Source organism: Dendropsophus ebraccatus, chromosome 11, assembly GCF_027789765.1.
Source record: "Dendropsophus ebraccatus isolate aDenEbr1 chromosome 11, aDenEbr1.pat, whole genome shotgun sequence".
Taxonomy (NCBI): Eukaryota; Metazoa; Chordata; class Amphibia; order Anura; family Hylidae; genus Dendropsophus; species Dendropsophus ebraccatus.
Window position 1 is genome coordinate 11,429,242 of NC_091464.1, and position 22,297 is coordinate 11,451,538.

Below are 22,297 nucleotides of genomic sequence, written 5' to 3' on the forward strand. Positions count from 1 at the left end.
TGGAGGACGTTTACGACCGCGCAGTAAGTGGAATTCCAGAATTATCTGTGGTGGAATTTACATAATTAGGTCAAGCAGAAAAGCTCAGTGATACTGAAAACTTTGTATCTAAAAATCATTTGTAAGCGGAGAGTGGTGGCGGCGGAGCGGAGCGGCTGCTGGAGTCACACTGCGGCATTGTTAGAGGAGGTGGGGGGAATATCCTGCCTGGAATCTGGGAAACGTGATTACCTTAGAGGTTAATGACCATCTGAGCTCCCCTACTGAGAGTGTAACTCGCCTTCCCTGAAGAGTCACTTTACAAGCTTACCGAAACTAAACAGGGCAGGGAGAAAAAAAATTCTAGAAAATAAGAACAAAATGTTTCATTACTGCTATAGGGCACCTTATTTAAAGGCAAAAAAAAATAAAAAAAAAAATAAACCGATGTCAGAAAGTTATATAGATTTGTAATTTACTCCAGTCTTCCGTTACTTATCAGCTGCTGTATGTCCTGCAGGAAGTGGTGTATTCTCTCCAGTCTGACACAGTGCTCTCTGCTGCCACCTCTGTCCATGTCAGGAACTGTCCAGAGCCACAGCAAATCCCCATAGAAAACCTCTCTTTTCTCAAGACTTCTCAGATTAGCGTTTGCTGATGTGTTACCAATCACCAGATAGTAGGCTTCACCTACAGACCCATAGTGAGAGGTCTCTCCCTCTGCTATCTATATATGCAGGGGTTACCCTTCAGTGCAGTCCTGATAATGAAAAGACTGCAGAAAAGCCATCTTTACAGATCAGGAAGTGACAGCTTACTTACTTACTTACTTTTTAACAGCTTAGTTAAAAACTGCAATATTTCAGGATTAGGGGGGAAATTTAATAAAATGAATCTAATTTTTAATTAAAAAAATTAATAAAACAGAAAAATCACCAAAAATTCTTAAAAATTACATTATGTTCCTGTAGGGCAGGGCACACCAATTACTAATCTACATCTATTATGTAGATTATGTATTACAGCCCCCAATGCACCAAATGGCCTATATGTGTCACAGCGCTTGACACGCCATAGGATATTTTATTTATTAATAGAATTATTATTATAGCGCCAGGAGCGCCCCACTGCAGACCATACCCCAGCCACGTTGAGAAAGATCATGGATAGGATCGAAACGTCCACAGTCGCTATAAAGCCATTAAAATGGTCTTTCTAAAGAAAGTATTGTTATTTTCCTGGCCTTACCTTTTTGCACGCTGTAAATAAACTTATAAACACTTATGCATATGAAAAAACGAGTGCTTCGGATTCTTTTGTGGATTATATTTGGATGAAAAATCCGTCCGTAATTAGCACCGAGTATTCCTGTTGTGCACCCCTCTCTCTTCTAAATGGAAAGAATACACCACTTCCTGCAGGACATATAGCAGCTTATAAGTACTGGAAGACTTGAGATCTTTAAATAGAAGTAAATTACGACTTCATTTAACTTTCTGACACCAGTCGACTTTATAAAAAATAAATAAATAATTTTTTGCTGGAGTACCGCACTTTATCAGAAAAAGAACCATGGATTAATAATCAGAGTCCCCGGTCCTATAAGGAACAAGCAGAGTAAAGGGGTCCCAAATTTCCAATTCCACATCTGCCCAACCGCATTCTCAATGGGCCCACCATGGTATGTGTTGGAATACATTTTTGCTGGTAATGTACCCCAAAAGTGTATTTGTGAAGGGTGACTGTGTAGCACCCCCCCATTCATTTCCTGCTTAGACTAGCAGATTACCCCCTTTCCAGTCCATTATTATATATGGCCGCCCCCTATGTAGTAAGTATGTGCACCTTACACAGTAGTAAAAGAGACTATACATAAAACTGATCCAGTCGGACTCCCATGGAGATAGCAAGACTATATCTGTACAAGTGAATGTGTTATAAATGATCCCAAAGGAACCACTGCTTGAAGATGGAGCAGAGGGGGGGGGGGGGGGGGGGGGGGGGGGAGAGAAGGGGCCGGCAATGAATGGATGCAGTCATTTAGGCCGGCTGCCAAGAGAAATAAATCACAGCCTAATTCTACGGCTTCCTCTGGTCAGAGCTATGCAGCTGCGGGACGTTCTGCTGCTCGGACTGGAGGAGACCAGAGAAGAGCTCGGAGAGAGGAGAAAAGCTCTGAATATCGAAAAGACACGAAATAGGCCGGAAAAAGGAAAAACAACACAAAAAGTCTTCTGCTAAGGAAGATTGTGCAAGTCTGATGGTCCATCAATCAGGACAGACATAGAGAGTACACAGCGAGGACTCTCCTTATCATCACACCCCGGCACGCACCTCGCCCTGCAGACATTCTGAATGGGGCGCAGTGTTCAGGCTGTGGGTGCGGCTGGACCCATCCAAACCTGGGTGTATTATTATTATTATTATTCAACACGTTCGCTGCCAGAAGGGACTCACCCAGTTTCTATAGGTTATTTTGGCAACGCATGTCATTGAATAGTAAAGCGTACTAAATTACTAAAAGCTATATATTTAGAGAAAAAAAAAGAAAATTTATACAAAAGGAAACAAAAACAATAAGGGCTTGTTCACACTGCAGAATAGGTGCCTGCCCGCAGACTCGGTGTCCAATCCGTAGTGTGAACGGACCCTAAGGGTCCTATTACATGGAGCGATTTTTAACAATTAACAACTAACGATCGCAAACGACATTGTTTATCGTTAACCTGAAATCGTTCACCATGTTACACAGAATGATGGTTGTTCGTTACGATTGTTACTACGGTCGTTACTGCGATCGTTACTATGATCGTTTGTTTTGCTGGGGTCAGAAGGAATAATGAACAATGTGCAATTAACACTGAACGATTAGTGAACAAATACGGAACTTGAGCGAACGAATGTGGAATTACAGCGAACGATTAACGATGATTTAGATCTGGACCTAAAATTAATGATCAACGACACACAAACGATTTTTCGATTGTTGCCTGCAATCACACAGAACGATTATCGTTTAAATTCGAACAATATAACGATTTTTCTCACGATAACTGTCCAGTGTAATAGGGCCCTAAGAAGTGCTGACTAATGGAACTAGTATCCAACTACATACATATAACATATACACATCTGATATCAAAGAGTACATGAATCCTAGGCAGCCCGTCGCTACCTAATAAAACCATACAAAATATAGATATATAAGCAAGTTAAACAGAGAGCTAGACACAGTTTTATCCAAATTTATTGAATTTATTGGTATTAATTATCGTGCAATGGTTATTAGCGCTACACGGTTCATGCTACCCCTGCCAATGAAAAAACGTGTCTGGGGCCTAGAAGATTTACCTCAGCAACCATCCCACACTTCCTCAGAGCTCGTGTAGATGTCTATGAGCAGTATCAGGTCCATAAATACATTAGCCAAATCCTTTACTAAAGGCTGGACATGTGGAAAACACAGGATTCCCCCCAAAGTACCCACATACAAATGACAGCCATCTCTCACCCCCCCAATACACGTAAATGCTAAGGGCCCCTATTACACGGAACGATTATTGTGCGGATTATCCTTATATTGTTAGAATTTACATGATAATCCGTTTGTGTGAAGGCAGCAAAGATCAAATGACCAACGAGAAATCGTTCATCGTTCGGTGCAGACACCAAAATCATCGTTATTCATTCTCTGTAATTCCACATTTGATCCTTCATTTGCTGGGATCAGATGGAGTAATGCTGCGTTTACACGGAGCGATAATTCGCTCAAATCGATCGTTTAACGATTTTGAAGCAACCATTTGGTTTTTATAAAGATCAGCGTTTAGGTGGAGAAAAATCGTTAGAAAAAAATCGATATTGCGATCGTTTTTAAGATCGCTTAAGCCCATCTTTCACATAGGGTGAATCGGTGAAAGACTGTTTACACAAAGATCTGCTAATTTTTAGCAAACGACCAACGACAATTTGAGAACATGCTGAAAGACCAAAATGACCGATTTCTCGCTCGTCGCTTGAAAGTTCGCTGGGTTTACACGGAAGATGCGATTGTTATCACGAAAATTTGAACGATAATTGTTCCGTGTAAACGCAGCATAAGCGATGGTAGTAACGACTATCGTTCGGTGTAATACGTTAATGATCTCGTCTGAGATTGTCTTAATAGGACCTTAAGAGAAGTGATATAAAAGTCCATTCTCAGCACTCACCATTTTCATGCTTCAAAAAAATGTTTTTTTTGTTGTAGAAAATTCATCAGAAAATACAACAGCAACAGGACATTTCGGCGTCAAGCCTTTCTCAACTGAAGGCTTGACGCCGAAATGTCCTGTTGCCATTGTATTTTTGAAGCATAAAGTATTTTTTTTAATGCGTGAAAATGGTGAGTGCCGAGAATGGACTTTCATAATACTATGGGAATTTTTTTCCTACTACGAGCACCCGCTCTGACACAGACGTGCCGCCTGAAAAACCTTCTCTTTAGGTGAAGTGATGACATGTTTAGATGGAGAAAAAAAAAAAAAGAACTAAGCTGCTGGCAGACTCCTCTGGTTGCAGCTTACCCCTCAGAGAACAAAAGGATCAGGCAGGTGACACGCCCAACGGTTCTTTCCCCAGAATCATCTGTCCGAAGACAATTCAGAGGCACCCATAAGCCTTAATGTCCTTTTACACAGGCCGATTGTCGTGCAATACATTGTTAAATTACTTAAATTTAAGCGATAATCTTCAGGTGTGAACGCGGCAATAATCAAACGATAAACGAAAATTTCGTATGTCGTAATTGCTGAGCTGACCTCAAAATAATTGTTAATCGTGTGCAAGTCTTTCAGTGTAAACACTCGTGTTCAGTCGTTTGCAGGGGTCAGCAGATATTACCATCGCATAAACGACTTTTTCGTAGTGATTTTTCTCTTCTGTAAAAGGACCTGCTGGAATTAGCGGCTTTAGCCAACTTCTTTCTAAAAGCCGCTATTACACAGACAGATTTATATGACAGATTTTTGAAGCCAAAGCCAGGATTGGATTTGAAAAGAGGAGAAATCTCAGTCTTTCCTTTATAACCTGTTCTCTGTTTATAGTCTGTTCCTGGCTTTGGCTTCAATAATCTGTCAGATAAATCTGTGTAAACACACCATTCAGTACAGAGCAATGTCCCGTAGTGTTCAATGGGATTCCGGCTCTGTTGTTCACACGGTGGAATGCTCCGCCATGGATCCGCTTTCCTCCTAAAGAACTGACATGTCAATTCTTTGGGCGGATTTTGCTTTGAATTTCCCCAAGAGCTGAAGAAAAAGAAATTTCAAACAGAAAACTTTCCTCTTCGATTCCTCAGTGTGAACACACCCTAAAGAGCAGCCTAAAAATCACACACCATAATACATTGAACCATAGCCATTAGTTACAATCGTAAAGACCAATGAACAATGTGAACATACACCAACAAATTTATGGTCGGCCCAAAAGATGTGATCAATGAGATACAAAGAAGTCGTTGGCCAGTCGTTTGATCGTTGCTGCAGACACACAGAGAGATTATCGTTTAAATCTGAGCAATAAGAATTTTTTGCAGGATAATCTTTCTGTGTAATAGGACGCAAAGGTGCAGGTGTATTGTTTTTTTTTGAGGAACCAGCGACATTGCAGGGAAATGAAGTCCTATATACCAGTATATAGTATATACACCGTGTAACTGCCTGATGCCCTTACATATATTGTGGAGGATCCGGAACAGACGCAGCTCGGCCATACAAAGAAGCTACTCAGATTCTGTAAAAGAGAGGCTCTTTGAAGTTTGTTTCCCATGGAGAGAGGGGGATCGTATTAAAGGGACAATTATAGAGAAAACGGAGCAGGACAGGGGCCGCACGTGCAGGTGGGATCCAGTCTCTCCAGTGTTACACAGGACGATTATTGTGCGAAAATTATATCGTTCAAATTTTCGAAGGATCAAACAACAAATCGCTCATGGCTTTTGATTTAGTGCCGACACCAAAATCATTGTTAGTCGTTGCCTGTAATTCCATATTCATTCACTAATGGGTCAGTGTAATTCCATATTCATTCACTAATGGGTCAGTGTAATTCCATATTCATTCACTAATGGGTCAGTGTAATTCCATATTCATTCACTAATGGGTCAGTGTAATTCCATATTCATTCACTAATGGGTCAGTGTAATTCCATATTCATTCACTAATCGGTCAGTGTAATTCCATATTCATTCACTAATCGGTAAGTGTAATTCCATATTCATTCACTAATGGGTCAGTGTAATTCCATATAATTCACTAATGGGTCAGTGTAATTCCATATTCATTCACTAATCGGTCAGTGTAATTCCATATTCAGTCACTAATCGGTCAGTGTAATTCCATAATTATTCACTAATGGGTCAGTGTAATTCCATATTCAGTCACTAATGGGTCAGTGTAATTCCATATTCAGTCACTAATCGGTCAGTGTAATTCCATATTCAGTCACTAATCGGTCAGTGTAATTCCACATTGTTCCGTCATTTGCCAGGAAGAGGTGAAATCGCTTTGCCTATTAGGCCCCTTAGACCTTGGAGAGAAGTAGATGAAGTCTCCATGTCTCCAGCAGAGTATACAGGCGATGTATAGCGGCGGTCCCCATCAGCACTGTGTGTGTCAGGGACTGCAGCGACCACAGGACAGCGCCTACGCTCTCAGGACATGGATGGCGCCTCCACCTTAGCGGCCATGACAACCATATGTGCATGCGATACTACCGTTTTATCATTCCTCTCTATAGTATTGCACTACACGCCATGTATTGTGTAATGGCTTTATTTCAGATTAATGTGAACCTGTCCGGCAAGTTATTCTGCCGTATCCGAGAGAAGCCGAGCTCGGCGACATTATGTAAACTGGATTTAAAAGCTGAGTAAATCCTGTGTGGACTCCTAGGAGAGAGAGAGTGAGAGTCCTGACAACCCCGCCCACATCTAGTGATTGACAGCTTCCCCCACTATCACTGTGTGTGCATACAGGCAAAGTAAACTGCCAATCACTAGGTGTGGGCGGGGTTATCAGGACTCTCACTCTCTCTCTGCTAGGAGTCCAGCCAGGATTTACAAGAAGGGGCAAAATACTACCCTTGGGCACATAGCCTGGGGTATCTGGAAGTTGTGACTAGGATTTACAAGTCACACAAAGCTACATTGTATATTACACAGCTTACGTTCTATAGGTTGCTATTATAGGTTAAAGCGTTAAAAACCCTGTCATCACTTTTATGCCGCCCAAACCATGCCAGTCCCCAGAGGGAAACTAAAAGGGCCCTAGGACTATAGTCGGCTGTTCTCGCTGCAAACAGTGGGTTCAACCATCAATCTAAAGTGTATGGAGCTCTCTCAGATGGTTGAGATAGGGGTCAGATATGATGGAAAATCACTGTCCGATCCCTTTGTTCAGATAGAAATAAGCTGCAGCCAGAGCTCTTTTCCAATGTACTACCCCTCCCAAAAGAGAACACAGGAACACTTGGCCATAGCCAGCAAGTTCCGTGTGTAAGGCCTATTAAGCTATGTTCACATAATGTTTTTTTGAAGGTGAAAATATTTTGATAATTACAGATAATTACAGTAACTAAAGAGCATGGTCATAATTTACAGTCGCAAATACCAAAATAAAGCCGTATTTTCACCTCAAAAAAAGTTGCGTGAACACAGCCTCAGGGTGCCTTCACACACACCGGATCCACAGTAGATTCCACGCTGCAAAATCCGATGTGGATCCAGTGTCCTTTCATCCCAATGAGAATTGACATCCCTCTGCATTTATGTAAATTACCCCCCCCCCCCCCGGCAGCCGGAGCATACATCACCTCCTCCGGCTCCGGGGGGTTCCCAGTGTCTGCTTGTCCCGCCCAGCCAATCAGTGCGCTGCCTCGATGCCCACTGATTAGAAGAGCATGACGTCCAGCCGAGAACCCCCGAAGCAAGCCGGAGTGTGGAACAGGCGATGTATGCTCCAGCCACCGGGGGGTTAATTTACATACACGCAGCAGTATTCTCATTGGGATGAACAGGCACTGGATCCACAGTGGATTCCGCAGCGTGAAATCTGCTGAGGATCCGGTGTGTGTGAAAGCACCCTTACTCAGAACAGGCATAGTGCAGAAAGTGTGGGACATATCCAAAGCAACCCGACCTGGCCTCACCTCGCAGCCGATCTAGGAAGAGGAGCTTTACGACAGGTACCCTTTAAGGTTTCTACTAGATGACAGCATGCAGTGATGTTTAAACCCACGAGGAACTGATACAGAAAGTATACTGGATAATAAATAAAACTTATCCAGCCCAGGGGTTGGGAATCTTTGTCTCCAGCTGTTGCAAAACTACAACTCCCATCATGCCTGGACAGCCAAAGCTAAAGCTGGAGAGCCGGGGTTCCCGACCCCTGATCTAGAGAAACCATAATATCACCTGATCCTGTGCGGAATGACCCCCCAGGATGTCAGTGTACCTCATGTGACTGCGCAACGAGTAAATAAGATGCGACATCTGATCCCATTCTAATGGCTGAGCTTATGGCAATCTGATGAAATCCAGCGATAAGGTGACCGGCCAAATCTCTCAATACATAAGAAAGACACATGCTGAACCTATACGCCCTATACCACTACGCCAACATAACAAACACACATACAAACACATTTACTATTCGATTGAAATTTAAGGGGTCATCCAGCGCTACAAAAACATGGCCACTTATCCCCCTACTGTTGTCTCCAGTTCAGGTGCAGTTTGCAATTAAGCTCCATTTACTTCAATGGAACTGAGTTTCAAAACCCCACCCAATCTGGAGACAACAGTAGGGGGAAAGTGGCCATGTTTTTGTAGCACTGGATAACCCCTTTAAAGGGGTAGTTCACAAAAAAAAAAATCCTCCTTTAAATCAAGTAATTTACTTCTAATAAAAATTCTTCAGTCTTCCAGTACTTAGCTGCTGTATGTTCTGTAGAATGTGTTGTATTCTCTCCAGTCTGACACAGTGCTCTCTGCTGCCACCTCTGTCCATGTCAGGAACCAAGCAGGAGAGGATGTGTATGGAGATTTGCTGCTGCTCTGGACAGTTCCTGACATGGACAGAGGTGGCAGCAGAGAGCACTGTGTCAGCCTGAAGAGAATACACCACTTCCTGCAGGACATACAGCAGCTGATAAGTACTGGAAGATTTTTCAATAGAAATAAATTACAAATCTATATAACTTTCTGGCATCAGTTTAATTGAAAAAAAACAAAAAATGGTGAACTATTCCTTTAATACAAAGCACTAATAACCAATATTTCTTCATGACGCCATTTCTATAAGAAGCCTCCTAGCACGACCCCAACCACTTTTTCCCCCCGACGCAGAAGGTAACCCTGAATATAAAGTAAAGACAATGGTACAGAAGTAAAAGCTGAAACCGACAACCAACATAGTAATGTCCCAAGTAGCAGCAGGACTGTGATCCTGGATGAGAGCTGAGAAGGGGTTAACTCCCCGTCACACCAGGCTCCACACGCCGCATTATGCAGAGTATTCAGAACGCCGCCTGCACGGTCACAAGACGGATTGCAAAACAGATCAGGAAAATCTCTGCACCAGGAAAGGGGTTAATAGTGGCTGATCATTACTTACTGCCTGGAAAGATCCAGGCCTGCTAACACGGCCGCCCAGCTAACACGGCCGCCCAGCCCTTCAGCGAAGCCATCCAGCTACTCCCCATCCTACACCGCTCTCTATATCAGAGCACACAAGCCCCCCTCCCCATACAGCGGCACAGTCTATGGAGTCCAATACCTTTGACTTGGGTGTCGTACTCCGCAATGATCTCTTTATCCTTTTTGAATTTGGCTGGCGAGGTCATGTTGTCCGGCTCGGCTGCTACAACCCGGGCTTTGAAGAAGAGATCGTGCAGATTCCGATCAATGTGGTGGTGCTAGAATCCTCCGCTTGTCTGTCAGTCCATGGAGAGGGGACAGGACTGGAGACTGGATGTGAGAGGGATATGGGGGGCTCCGGGGGCTTCAGACAGCATGCAGCAACCTTGGCCTTATTCCCTGCACCAGATCCCGAGCGGCAGCAGTGACAGCAGCGGCAGCAGTGACAGCCCTGGCTCCTGCAGTCCTCTCCTGATTGCAGACATTAACAGTACAGAGTGCTAAGTCCTTCCCCAAATCAGCTGCATGGTTCTCTTCACCTCCGCCAATGATCTCACACAGACAGGGAGTCAGCAGGGGGGGGCGGCTTTTCGGGGCTGGAAATGCAACAGGGCAATAGATTAAAAAGAGCAGTAAAAGTGAATGTTATAACACGGCTACAAAGGCAACAACTCCCCAGCACTGGCGGATAAAGGAAACGCTGACAGGTGACATTGTCATCTTATATATAAATATTATCTCAAATAAACAATGCAACAATGTAACCAAATAATGTACACAAAGCGCCGTACACCCCCCCCCCCCCAGTCATCTGCATTGTCCTCAATGGAATCTCCGCTCATTCCCATCAATGGATAAATGTACACAGAGCCTGGAGAAGGGCGCCCGGCACCGGGGGAGAGGGGCGCCCGGCACCAGGGGAGAGGGGCGCCCGGCACCCCCTCATACATCAGAGGAGAGGAGTGCCCAGCACCCCCTGATACACCAGAGGAGAGGGGTGCCCGGCACCAGGGGAGAGGGGCGCCCGGCACCAGGGGAGAGGGGCGCCCGGCACCAGGGGAGAGGGGCGCCCGGCACCAGGGGAGAGGGGCGCCCGGCACCAGGGGAGAGGGGCGCCCGGCACCCCCTCATACAGAGGAGAGGGGCGCCCGACACCCCCTCATACATCAGAGGAGAGGAGTGCCCAGCACCCCCTCACACACCAGAGGATAGGGGCGCACAGCAGCACCTTATACACCAGAGGAGAGGGGCACACAATGAGGACACTGGGCGCACGCCTTCATCTCACAGAGAACAATACATTACATAAAATACCCTATTTTAGTCTGATGTGGCAGGAAGGGAGATCTGTGACCCCGGCTATGGAGGGTCCGGCATTACCAGCCAAGGGGAGCACCCAAACCAGCAGGAGAGGAAAACAAAAAAAAGAGAAAGAAGAACTGGCAGAAAGTAAGAGGAAAGGGGAGGAGAGGATCAGCCAGGAGGGAGAGGAGAGGATCAGCCAGGAGGGAGAGGAGAGGATCAGCCAGGAGGGAGAGGAGAGGATCAGCCAGGAGGGAGAGGAGAGGATCAGCCAGGAGGGAGAGGAGAGGATCAGCCAGGAGGGAGAGGAGAGGATCAGCCAGGAGGGAGAGGAGCTCCATCACTACACATCACAGGGAGCAGAGAATGGCTCAGGAAACAGGATCAGAGGATTTACAACAAAGCAGAGAAAACGTCGGCGCACAAGTGTGAGGGGTGAAAGTGGACGTGACGGCGCTGATCCGGGACCAATGATCAATGTGTCGTAAAGAACAATCAATGTGTGACACATTGTCCACGGACAGCAGAATCCAGAGGCGTCTCCGAGGGGATAAGGGGCTCACTCCATGCAGAGAGGTGGAAGCATCTAGGAGTGTTCTTAATGGATGTGCTGCTCCCAGGGTGCAAGGATGGGCTGTGTCCCCTCTCTGTACACCCCCAGCGGGATCAGCACCCCCAGGGGCCCCCAGCAGCAGGATCAGCACCCCCAGGGGCCCCCAGCAGCAGGATCAGCACCCCCAGGGGCCCCCAGCAGCAGGATCAGCACCCCCAGGGGCCCCCAGCAGCAGGATCAGCACCCCCAGGGGCCCCCAGCAGCAGGATCAGCACCCCCAGGGGCCCCCAGCAGCAGGATCAGCACCCCCAGGGGCCCCCAGCAGCAGGATCAGCACCCCCAGGGGCCCCCAGCAGCAGGATCAGCACCCCCAGGGGCCCCCAGCAGCAGGATCAGCACCCCCAGGGGCCCCCAGCAGCAGGATCAGCACCCCCAGGGGCCCCCAGCAGCAGGATCAGCACCCCCAGGGACCCCCACCAGCAGGATCAGCACCCCCAGGGACCCCCACCAGCAGGATCAGCACCCCCAGGGGCCCGGGGGACCCCCCACCCCAACCAGAGCTCTATTGTTCTCCCCCTGAGTGAGCAGCAGGGCAGCCAGGAAGTGTAATGTACAAGCAACAGGATGAGTGTGGCAGCCGCAGCCATCTGTAGGAGCCCCCCACCCCTGCACGCATTCCCACACATGATGCACACAGGAGCCGACACACCCCGCTAAATCCCCGCATCCCCTTTGTCTCCGGTGAGGCGGCACACAGCCGCAGCCGGCCCGCAGTTACCTCTGCACTGGCGCTAATGTGGATTCTTCCTAAATCCCAATTGCAATCTCTTCATCCTCACTCACATCCCGCTCCGTCCATGAAAAGAGCAGGCAGGGATCTCCTGCTGCAACTACAATTCCCAGGGGAACACCTAAGCCCCGCCCCCTCTGCGGCTCCGGACTAATGGCGACGCGCCGAGGTGCGGACGGACAGTCGGGAAAACCAATGGAATGTTTCTGGGAGGCGTGGCCAGGCGGCGTGCGCTTCAACCAATCGCTGGGCGCTTCTGACCTAATGGGCGTGGAGAAGCGTCATTGAAAAAAAGGTGTGTCGCTCCAGGGATAGGGGCGTGGGCAACGCGCTTTGATTGTCAAGTGTATAAGCCAATGGCCTACAATGGAAGGCGTGGCTTATGTGGCAGCCAATCACAGGGCGAGGGTGAGATTTGAAGCCGCGATGTGGTTGATTGGAAGGTGATGCGTGGCGGCCAATAGATGGGCGGGGCCACGAGCGGGAGATTCAAACTGCGAGCGAGGCCGGAGTGAGGGCGGAAGTGCGGCCGGGGCAGCAATCAGGTACATTAACTCCTTCCTGTCCGCGGGCGTCCTGGACGGCAGCAGTGACGTCATGTGAGCAAACAGAGCGACCCGAAAGCTGCAGCATTATCATCCGTCCTGATATTAGGGCCGTATTACACAGCCTGATAGTCTGGATGAGCAAGAGCTGTATATATATATATATATATATATGTATGTATGTATGTGTGTGTGTGTTAGTGATGTCAGTGCAGCCCTCGCCTTAAGTGTATAAATAAATGTTATACTTACCTGTCCAGGCTCCCCGGTGTTCTAGCCTCTGCCTGCAGCTGCTGCTGGGACTCCTGAGCTGGTGATTGGCTGAGCCGCCTGTCGCTTCACAGACTGAATCAGAAGTGGCTGCAGAGAGCGGGCAGAAGGCAGAAGAACACCGGGGAGCACAGACAGGTAAGTATAACCTTTATTATTATTTTTTTATACATTCATCGGTCATGCATGGCTATTACATATAGCAATCTGCGCCCAGCGGCTGGTGATTTTTAGGCGGGATTAAACGGCACGATCAGCTGATGACCTATCAGCTCGGAGCTGGTTATCGCTCTGTGTTATAGGACTGGCTAGTAATGATAGAAGTGGTGATGTAGATGTGTACACTATATGGCGACACTGTGATAACACTGCAGGACCCGGTCCCTCCACCATCCACATGAGCCGCAACAATGTTCCAGATGATGAGAAGAGTGCAGTGTCCTCAGTAGTGGGCATGGCACGGCTGGTAGTGAGACCACCATTGTGGGTCCATTGTGGATACAGTGACTGACAGCTCCCACTACATCCAGGCTCTGCTACCTGACAGCGCTGGTGCAGAGCGCTCCAGTAACCTGGGTATACAGTTACTATACTATGCAGGCTGGTGTGGGCGGGTGGTTGACCCCATAGGGCTGGCAGAGTGACCAGGTCCACAGCCTGTAATGTTATCACAGTGTCGCCATATTGTGTACACATCTACATCTAGAGTATGTCACTCCCACCAGTACTAGCCGTCACCTACACTGCGGCTACTGTATGTCAGACCATATTGCAGCATATCGCCTGTAGTCAGCGGGTATGTGGTCTTCAGCTGAGTTGCGTCTGGGTATACAGTTATACCTAAATCTCCATTTTGAGTTGTTTCCATTTACAGATAGGCTCTGACCACCACTCCGCTCTAAAAGCAGTGGTCTGGCTGGTGTATATATAGATATTGGGGGAGATTTATCAAACATGGTGTAAAGTGAGACTGGCTCAGTTGCCCCTAGCAACCAATCAGATTCCACCTTTCATTCCTTACAGACTCTTTGGAAAATGAAAGGTGGAATCTGATTGGTTGCCTGGGGCGACTGAGCCAGTCTCACTTTACACCATGTTTGATAAATCTCCCCGTTGTCTTTATATATTAACTTTATAGCTAAATATACACCAGCCAGACCAATGCTTTTAGAGCAGAGTGGGGGTCAGTAACCTAGACAACGAGTTGTCATCAATAGGAGGGAATGAGCAGAATATCAGGAGAAGGAGACAAATTAGCAGAGATGACCCCTTCAACATTTGGCCACAGTCACCATATGGCTACGTTCACACACCGTCAAAATGACAGGCATGTTTATTGGTCGACATTATATATATATATATATATATATATATATATATATATATATATATATGTATATATATGTGCATACATATATACCTGTCAGTCACTGAGTAGGAACGCCCAGTTGACATAAGGCCGGAATGAGCAGACATGACACCTCTGTCCATGTCAGGAACTGTCCAGAGCAGGAGAGGTTTTCTATGGGGATTTGCTGCTGCTCTGGACAGTTCCTGACATGGACAGAGGTGGCAGCAGAGAGCACGGTGTCAGACTCAAGAGGATACACCACTTCCTGCAGGACATGCAGCAGCTGATAAGTACTGGAGACTGGCCCTTCAGCTGTTGCAAAAGTACAATTCCCATCATGCCTGCACAGCCAAAGCGAAGCTTAAGAGCCGAGGTTCCCCATCCCTGCCTCAGATGAAACGGATCCATGGTTGCAGATGCATTTAGTCTTCCTGTACCTGCCCCTCATCATACAGTGTGACCCCCCATCATACAGTGTGACCCCCCCATCATAGATAGTGATCCCCATCATACAGGGTGACCCCCATCATACAGGGTGACCCCCATCATACAGTGTGACCCCCCATCATACAGTGTGATCCCCCCATCATACAGTGTGACCCCTCATCATACAGGGTAATCCCCATCATACAGTGTGACCCCCATCATACAGTGTGATCCCCATCATACAGTGTGACCCCTCATCATACAGGGTGATCCCCATCATACAGTGTGACCCCTCATCATACAGTGTGATCCCCGTCATACAGTGTGACCCCCTCATCATACAGTGTGACCCCTCATCATACAGTGTGATCCCCCATCATACAGTGTGACCCCTTATCATACAGTGTGACCCCCATCATACAGTGTGACCCCTTATCATACAGTGTGACCCCTCATCATACAGTGTGACCCCCCACCATACAGTGTGATCCCCGTCATACAGTGTGACCCCCGTCATACAGTGTGACCCCCTCATCATACAGTTTGACCCCCCATCATACAGTGTGATCCCCATCATACAGTGTGACCCCCCACCATACAGTGTGATCCCCGTCATACAGTGTGACCCCATCATACAGTGTGACCCCCATCATACAGTGTGACCCCCCATCATACAGTGTGATCCCCATCATACAGTGTGACCCCCATCATACAGTGTGACCCCCCACCATACAGTGTGATCCCCGTCATACAGTGTGACCCCATCATACAGTGTGACCCCCGTCATACAGTGTGACCCCCATCATACAGTGTGATCCCCATCATACAGTGTGACCCCCATCATACAGTGTGACCCCTCATCATACAGTGTGACCCCCATCATACAGTGTGACCCCTCATCATACAGTGTGACCCCCTCATCATAGATAGTGACCCCTCATCATACAGTGTGACCCCTCATACAGTGTGACCCCTTATCATACAGTGTGACCCCCATCATACAGTGTGACCCCCATCATACAGTGTGATCCCCGTCATACAGTGTGACCCACCATCATACAGTGTGACCCCCATCATACAGTGTCACCCCATCATACAGTGTGACCCCCATCATACAGTGTGATCCCCGTCATACAGTGTGACCCCCATCATACAGTGTGACCCCCATCATACAGTGTGATCCCCCATCATACAGTGTGACCCCCTCATCATAGATAGTGACCCCTCATCATACAGTGTGATCCCCTCATCATAGATAGTGACCCCCATCATACAGTGTGACCCCCATCATACAGTGTGACCCCCTCATCATAGATAGTGACCCCTCATCAAACAGTGTGACCCCCATCATACAGTGTGACCCCCATCATACAGTGTGACCCCCCCCCCCATCATACAGTGTGACCCCCCCCCCATCATACAGTGTGACCCCTCCATCATACAGTGTGACCCCCTCATCATAGATAGTGACCCCCCATCATACAGTGTGACCCCCATCATAGATAGTGACCACTCATCATACAGTGTGACCCCCATCATACAGAGTGACTCCTCATCATAGTGTGATCCCTCATCATAGATAGTGACCCCCCATCATACAGTGTGACCCCTCATCATACAGTGTGACCCCTCATACAGTGTGACCCCTTATCATACAGTGTGACCCCCATCATACAGTGTGACCCCCGTCATACAGTGTGACCCCCATCATACAGTGTGACCCCCATCATACAGTGTGATCCCCCATCATACAGTGTGATCCCCCATCATACAGTGTGACCCCCCCATCATAGATAGTGACCCCCATCATACAGTGTGATCCCCGTCATACAGTGAGACCCCCATCATACAGTGTGATCCCCCATCATACAGTGTGATCCCCCATCATACAGTGTGACCCCCTCATCATAGATAGTGACCCCTCATCATACAGTGTGATCCCCTTATCATAGATAGTGACCCCTCATCATACAGTGTGATCCCCTTATCATAGATAGTGACCCCTCATCATACAGTGTGACCCCCATCATACAGTGTGACCCCCATCATACAGTGTCACCCCCCCATCATACAGTGTGACCTTCCATCATACAGTGTGACCCCCTCATCATAGATAGTGACCCCCCATCATACAGTGTGACCCCCATCATAGATAGTGACCACTCATCATACAGAGTGACTCCTCATCATAGTGTGATCCCTCATCATAGATAGTGACCCCCCATCATACAGTGTGACCCCCCATCATACAGTGTAACCCCCCATCATACAGTGTGACCCCCCCCATCATACAGTGTGACCCCCCATCATAGATAGTGACCCCTCATCATACAGTGTGACCCCCATCATACAGTGTGACCCCCATCATACAGTGTGACCCCCCCCATCATACAGTGTGACCCCCCCCCCCATCATACAGTGTGACCCCCCATCATACAGTGTGACCCCCTCATCATAGATAGTGACCCCCCATCATACAGTGTGACCCCTCATCATACAGTGTGACCCCTCATACAGTGTGACCCCTTATCATACAGTGTGACCCCCATCATACAGTGTGACCCCCATCATACAGTGTGATCCCCGTCATACAGTGTGACCCACCATCATACAGTGTGACCCCCATCATACAGTGTCACCCCATCATACAGTGTGACCCCCATCATACAGTGTGATCCCCGTCATACAGTGTGACCCCCATCATACAGTGTGATCCCCGTCATACAGTGTGACCCCCATCATACAGTGTGACCCCCATCATACAGTGTGATCCCCCATCATACAGTGTGACCCCCCCATCATAGATAGTGACCCCCATCATACAGTGTGATCCCCCATCATACAGTGTGATCCCCCATCATACAGTGTGATCCCCCATCATACAGTGTGACCCCCTCATCATAGATAGTGACCCCTCATCATACAGTGTGATCCCCTTATCATAGATAGTGACCCCTCATCATACAGTGTGACCCCCATCATACAGTGTGACCCCCATCATACAGTGTGACCCCCCCCATCATACAGTGTGACCCCCCATCATACAGTGTGACCCCCATCATAGATAGTGACCACTCATCATACAGAGTGAATCCTCATCATAGTGTGATCCCTCATCATAGATAGTGACCCCCCATCATACAGTGTGACCCCTCATCATACAGTGTGACCCCCCATCATACAGTGTGACCCCTCATCATAGATAGTGACCCCCATCATACAGTATGACCCCCATCATACAGTGTGATCCCCCATCATACAGTGTGACCCCCCATCATACAGTGTGACCCCCTCATCATAGATAGTGACCCCCCATCATAGATAGTGACCACTCATCATACAGAGTGACTCCTCATCATAGTGTGATCCCTCATCATAGAGAGTGACCCCCCATCATACAGTGTGACCCCTCATCATACAGTGTGACCCCTCATCATACAGTGTGACCCCCCATCATAGATAGTGACCCCCCATCATACAGTGTGACCCCTCATCATACAGTGTGACCCCCCATCATACAGTGTGACCCCCATCATAGATAGTGACCCCCCATCATACAGTGTGATCCCTCATCATAGATAGTGACCCCCATCATACAGTGTGATCCCTCATCATAGATAGTGACCCCCCATCATAGATAGTGACCCCCCATCATACAGTGTGACCCCCCATCATAGATAGTGACCCCCATCATACAGTGTGACCCCCTCATCATAGATAGTGACCCCCATCATACAGTGTGACCCCCATCATACAGTGTGACCCCCTCATCATAGATAGTGACCCCTCATCATACAGTGTGACCCCCATCATACAGTGTGATCCCCGTCATACAGTGTGACCCCCCATCATACTGTGTGACCCCCCATCATACAGTGTGACCACTCATCATACAGTGTGACCCCCATCATACAGTGTGACCCCTCATCATACAGTGTGATCCCCTCATCATACAGTGTGACCCCCATCATACAGTATGACCCCCATCATACAGTGTGACCCCCCCATCATACAGTGTGACCCCCTCATCATAGATAGTGACCCCTCATCATACAGTGGGACCCCTCTATCATACATTGGGACCCCCCATCATACAGTGTGACCCCCATCATACAGTGTGACCCCCATCATACAGTGTGACCCCCATCATACAGTGGGACCCCTATCATACAGAGTGACTCCTCATCATAGTGTGATCCCTCATCATAGATAGTGACCCCCCATCATAGATAGTGACCCCCCATCATACAGTGTGACCCCCCATCATACAGTGTGACCCCCATCATAGATAGTGACCACCCATCATACAGTGTGACCCCTATCATACAGAGTGACTCCTCATCATAGTGTGACCCCTCATCATAGATAGTGACCCCCATCATACAGTGTGATCCCTCATCATAGATAGTGATCCCCCATCATACAGTGTGACCCCCCCTTATCATAGATAGTGACCCCTCATCATACAGTGTGACCCCCCCTTATCATAGATAGTGACCTTCCATCATAGAGTGTGACCCCTCATCATAGATAGTGACCCCCCATCATACAGTGTGACCCCCATCATACAGTGTGACCCCCCCCATCATACAGTGTGACCCCATCATACAGTGTGATCCCTCATCATAGATAGTGACCCCCCATCATACAGTGTGACCCCCATCATACAGTGTGGTCCCTCATCATACAGTGTGACCCCCCCATCATACAGTGTGACCCCCATCATACAGTGTGACCCCCATCATACAGTGTGATCCCTCATCATACAGTGTGACCCCCCATCATACAGTGTGACCCCCATCATACAGTGTGACCCCCATCATACAGTGTGACCCCTCATCATACAGTGTGACCCCCTCATCATAGATAGTGACCCCTCATCATACAGTGGGACCCCACTATCATACATTGGGACCCCCCATCATACAGTGTGACCCCATAATACAGTGTGACCCCCATCATAGATAGTGACCCCCCCATCATACAGTGTGACCCCCCATCATACTGTGTGACCCCCCATCATACAGTGTGACCCCCATCATACAGTGTGATCCCTCATCATAGATAGTGACCCCCCATCATACAGTGTGACCCCCATCATACAGTGTGATTCCTCATCATAGATAGTGACCCCCCATCATACAGTGTGATCCCCCATCATACAGTGTGACCCCTCATCATACAGTGTGACCCCATCATACAGTGAGATCCCCATCATGCATTGTGACCCCCCATCATACAGTGTGACCCCTCATCATAGATAGTGACTCCTATCATACAGTGACCCCCATCATACAGTGTGACCCCCATCATACAGTGTGAACCCCCATTATACATAGTGACCCCCCCATCATACAGTGTTACCCCTCCTAATCATACAGTGTGACCCCCCCATCATACAGTGTGACCCCCTCATCATACAGTGTGACCCCCTCATCATACAGTGTGACCCCCTCATCATACAGTGTGACCCCCCTCATCATACAGTGGGACCCCCATTCATACAGTGTAACCCCCATCATACAGTGTGACCCCCCCATCATACAGTGTGGCCCCCATCATACAGTGGGACCCCCATTCATACAGTGTGACCCCCCCATCATACAGTGTGGCCCCCCCATCATACAGTGTGACCCCTCATCATAGAGTGTGATCCCCATCATACAGTGTGACCCCCTCATCATACAGTGTGACCCCTCATCATTCAGTGTGACCATCATACAGTGCCACCCCCATCATACAGTGTGACCCCCATCATACATAGTGATCAGGATGTGAGGTTCAGCTGTACATGTGACACCTGCGGAGCTATTATCAGCCATCACTTCCTGTTTCCTGTAGTGTAGGATGTGCTCGCTCAGTGTGGTTGTGTTTAGCTGCTCGGGGACTGGTTACCAGTACAGGACTTTTATACTGGGAATAGTACAGGACTATTATACTGGGAATAGTACAGGACTATTATACAGGGAATAGTACAGGACTATTATACAGGGAATAGTACAGGACTATTATACAGGGAATAGCACAGGACTATTATACTGGGAATAGTACAGGATTATTATACTGGGAATAGTACAGGACTATTATACTGGGAATAGTACAGGACTATTATACTGGGAATAGTACAGGACTATTATACAGGGAATAGTACAGGACTATTATACTGGGAATAGTACAGGGCTTTTACACAGGGAATAGTACAGGACTATTATACAGGGAATAGTACAGGACTATTATACAGGGAATAGTACAGGACTATTATACAGGGAATAGTACAGGACTATTATACTGGGAATAGTACAGGGCTATTATACTGGGAATAGTACAGGACTATTATACTGGGAATAGTACAGGACTATTATACTGGGAATAGTACAGCACTAATATACAGGGAATAGTACAGGACTATTATACAAGGACTAGTACAGGACTATTATACAGGGAATAGTACAGGACTAATATACAGGGAATAGTACAGGACTATTATACTGGGAATAGTACAGGACTATTACACAGGGAATAGTACAGGACTATTATACTGGGAATAGTACAGGACTATTATACTGGGAATAGTACAGGACTATTATACTGGGAATAGTACAGGTCTATTATACAGGGAATAGTACAGGACTATTATACTGGGAATAGTACAGGACTATTATACAGGGAATAGTACAGGACTATTATACTGGGAATAGTACAGGACTATTATACAGGGACTAGTACAGGACTATTATACAGGGAATAGTACAGGATTATTATACTGGGAATAGTACAGGACTATTATACTGGGAATAGTACAGGACTATTATACAAGGACTAGTACAGGACTATTATACTGGGAATAGTACAGGACTATTATACAGGGAATAGTACAGGACTATTATACTGGGAATAGTACAGGACTATTATACTGGGAATAGTACAGGACTATTATACTGGGAATAGTACAGGACTATTATACAGGGAATAGTACAGGACTATTATACTGGGAATAGTACAGGACTATTATACTGGGAATAATACAGGACTATTATACAGGGACTAGTACAGGACTATTATACAGGGAATAGTACAGGACTATTATACAGGGAATAGTACAGGACTATTATACAGGGAATAGTACAGGACTATTATACTGGGAATAGTACAGGACTATTATACAGGGAATAGTACAGGACTATTATACTGGGAATAGTACAGGACTATTATACTGGGAATAGCACAGGACTATTATACTGGGAATAGCACAGGACTATTATACAGGGAATAGTATAGGACTATTATACTGGGAATAGTACAGGACTATTATACAGGGAATAGTACAGGACTATTATACAGGGAATAGTACAGGACTATTATACAGGGAATAGTACAGGACTATTATACAGGGAATAGTACAGGA

The 22,297-nt window shown here is 47.2% G+C and overlaps 2 protein-coding genes across 3 annotated transcripts in view; one reads left to right on the forward strand and one right to left on the reverse strand.

Moving 5' to 3' along the window:
* Positions 1 to 12,407, reverse strand: part of SRGAP2 (SLIT-ROBO Rho GTPase activating protein 2) — a 106,416-nt gene extending 94,009 nt beyond the window's left edge. The window contains exons 1-2 of the mRNA XM_069946268.1: positions 12,289 to 12,407; positions 9,795 to 10,251 (exon numbers count right to left, since the gene is read on the reverse strand). Coding sequence (XP_069802369.1) covers positions 9,795 to 9,861 — 67 coding nt within the window. The 5' untranslated portion in view covers positions 9,862 to 10,251; positions 12,289 to 12,407. The remainder of the gene's footprint in view (positions 1 to 9,794; positions 10,252 to 12,288) is intronic.
* Positions 12,408 to 12,762: 355 nt separating this feature from the next.
* Positions 12,763 to 22,297, forward strand: part of LOC138767513 (protein FAM72A-like) — a 32,353-nt gene continuing 22,818 nt past the window's right edge. Inside the window, exon 1 of one of the 2 annotated variants that reach the window (XM_069945053.1) lies at positions 12,763 to 12,845. The gene's annotated coding sequence lies outside the window, so the exon portion shown is untranslated. Of the gene's footprint in view, positions 12,846 to 12,881; positions 12,900 to 22,297 lie in introns of those variants that run through there. The other variant, XM_069945054.1, reaches the window with a different exon arrangement.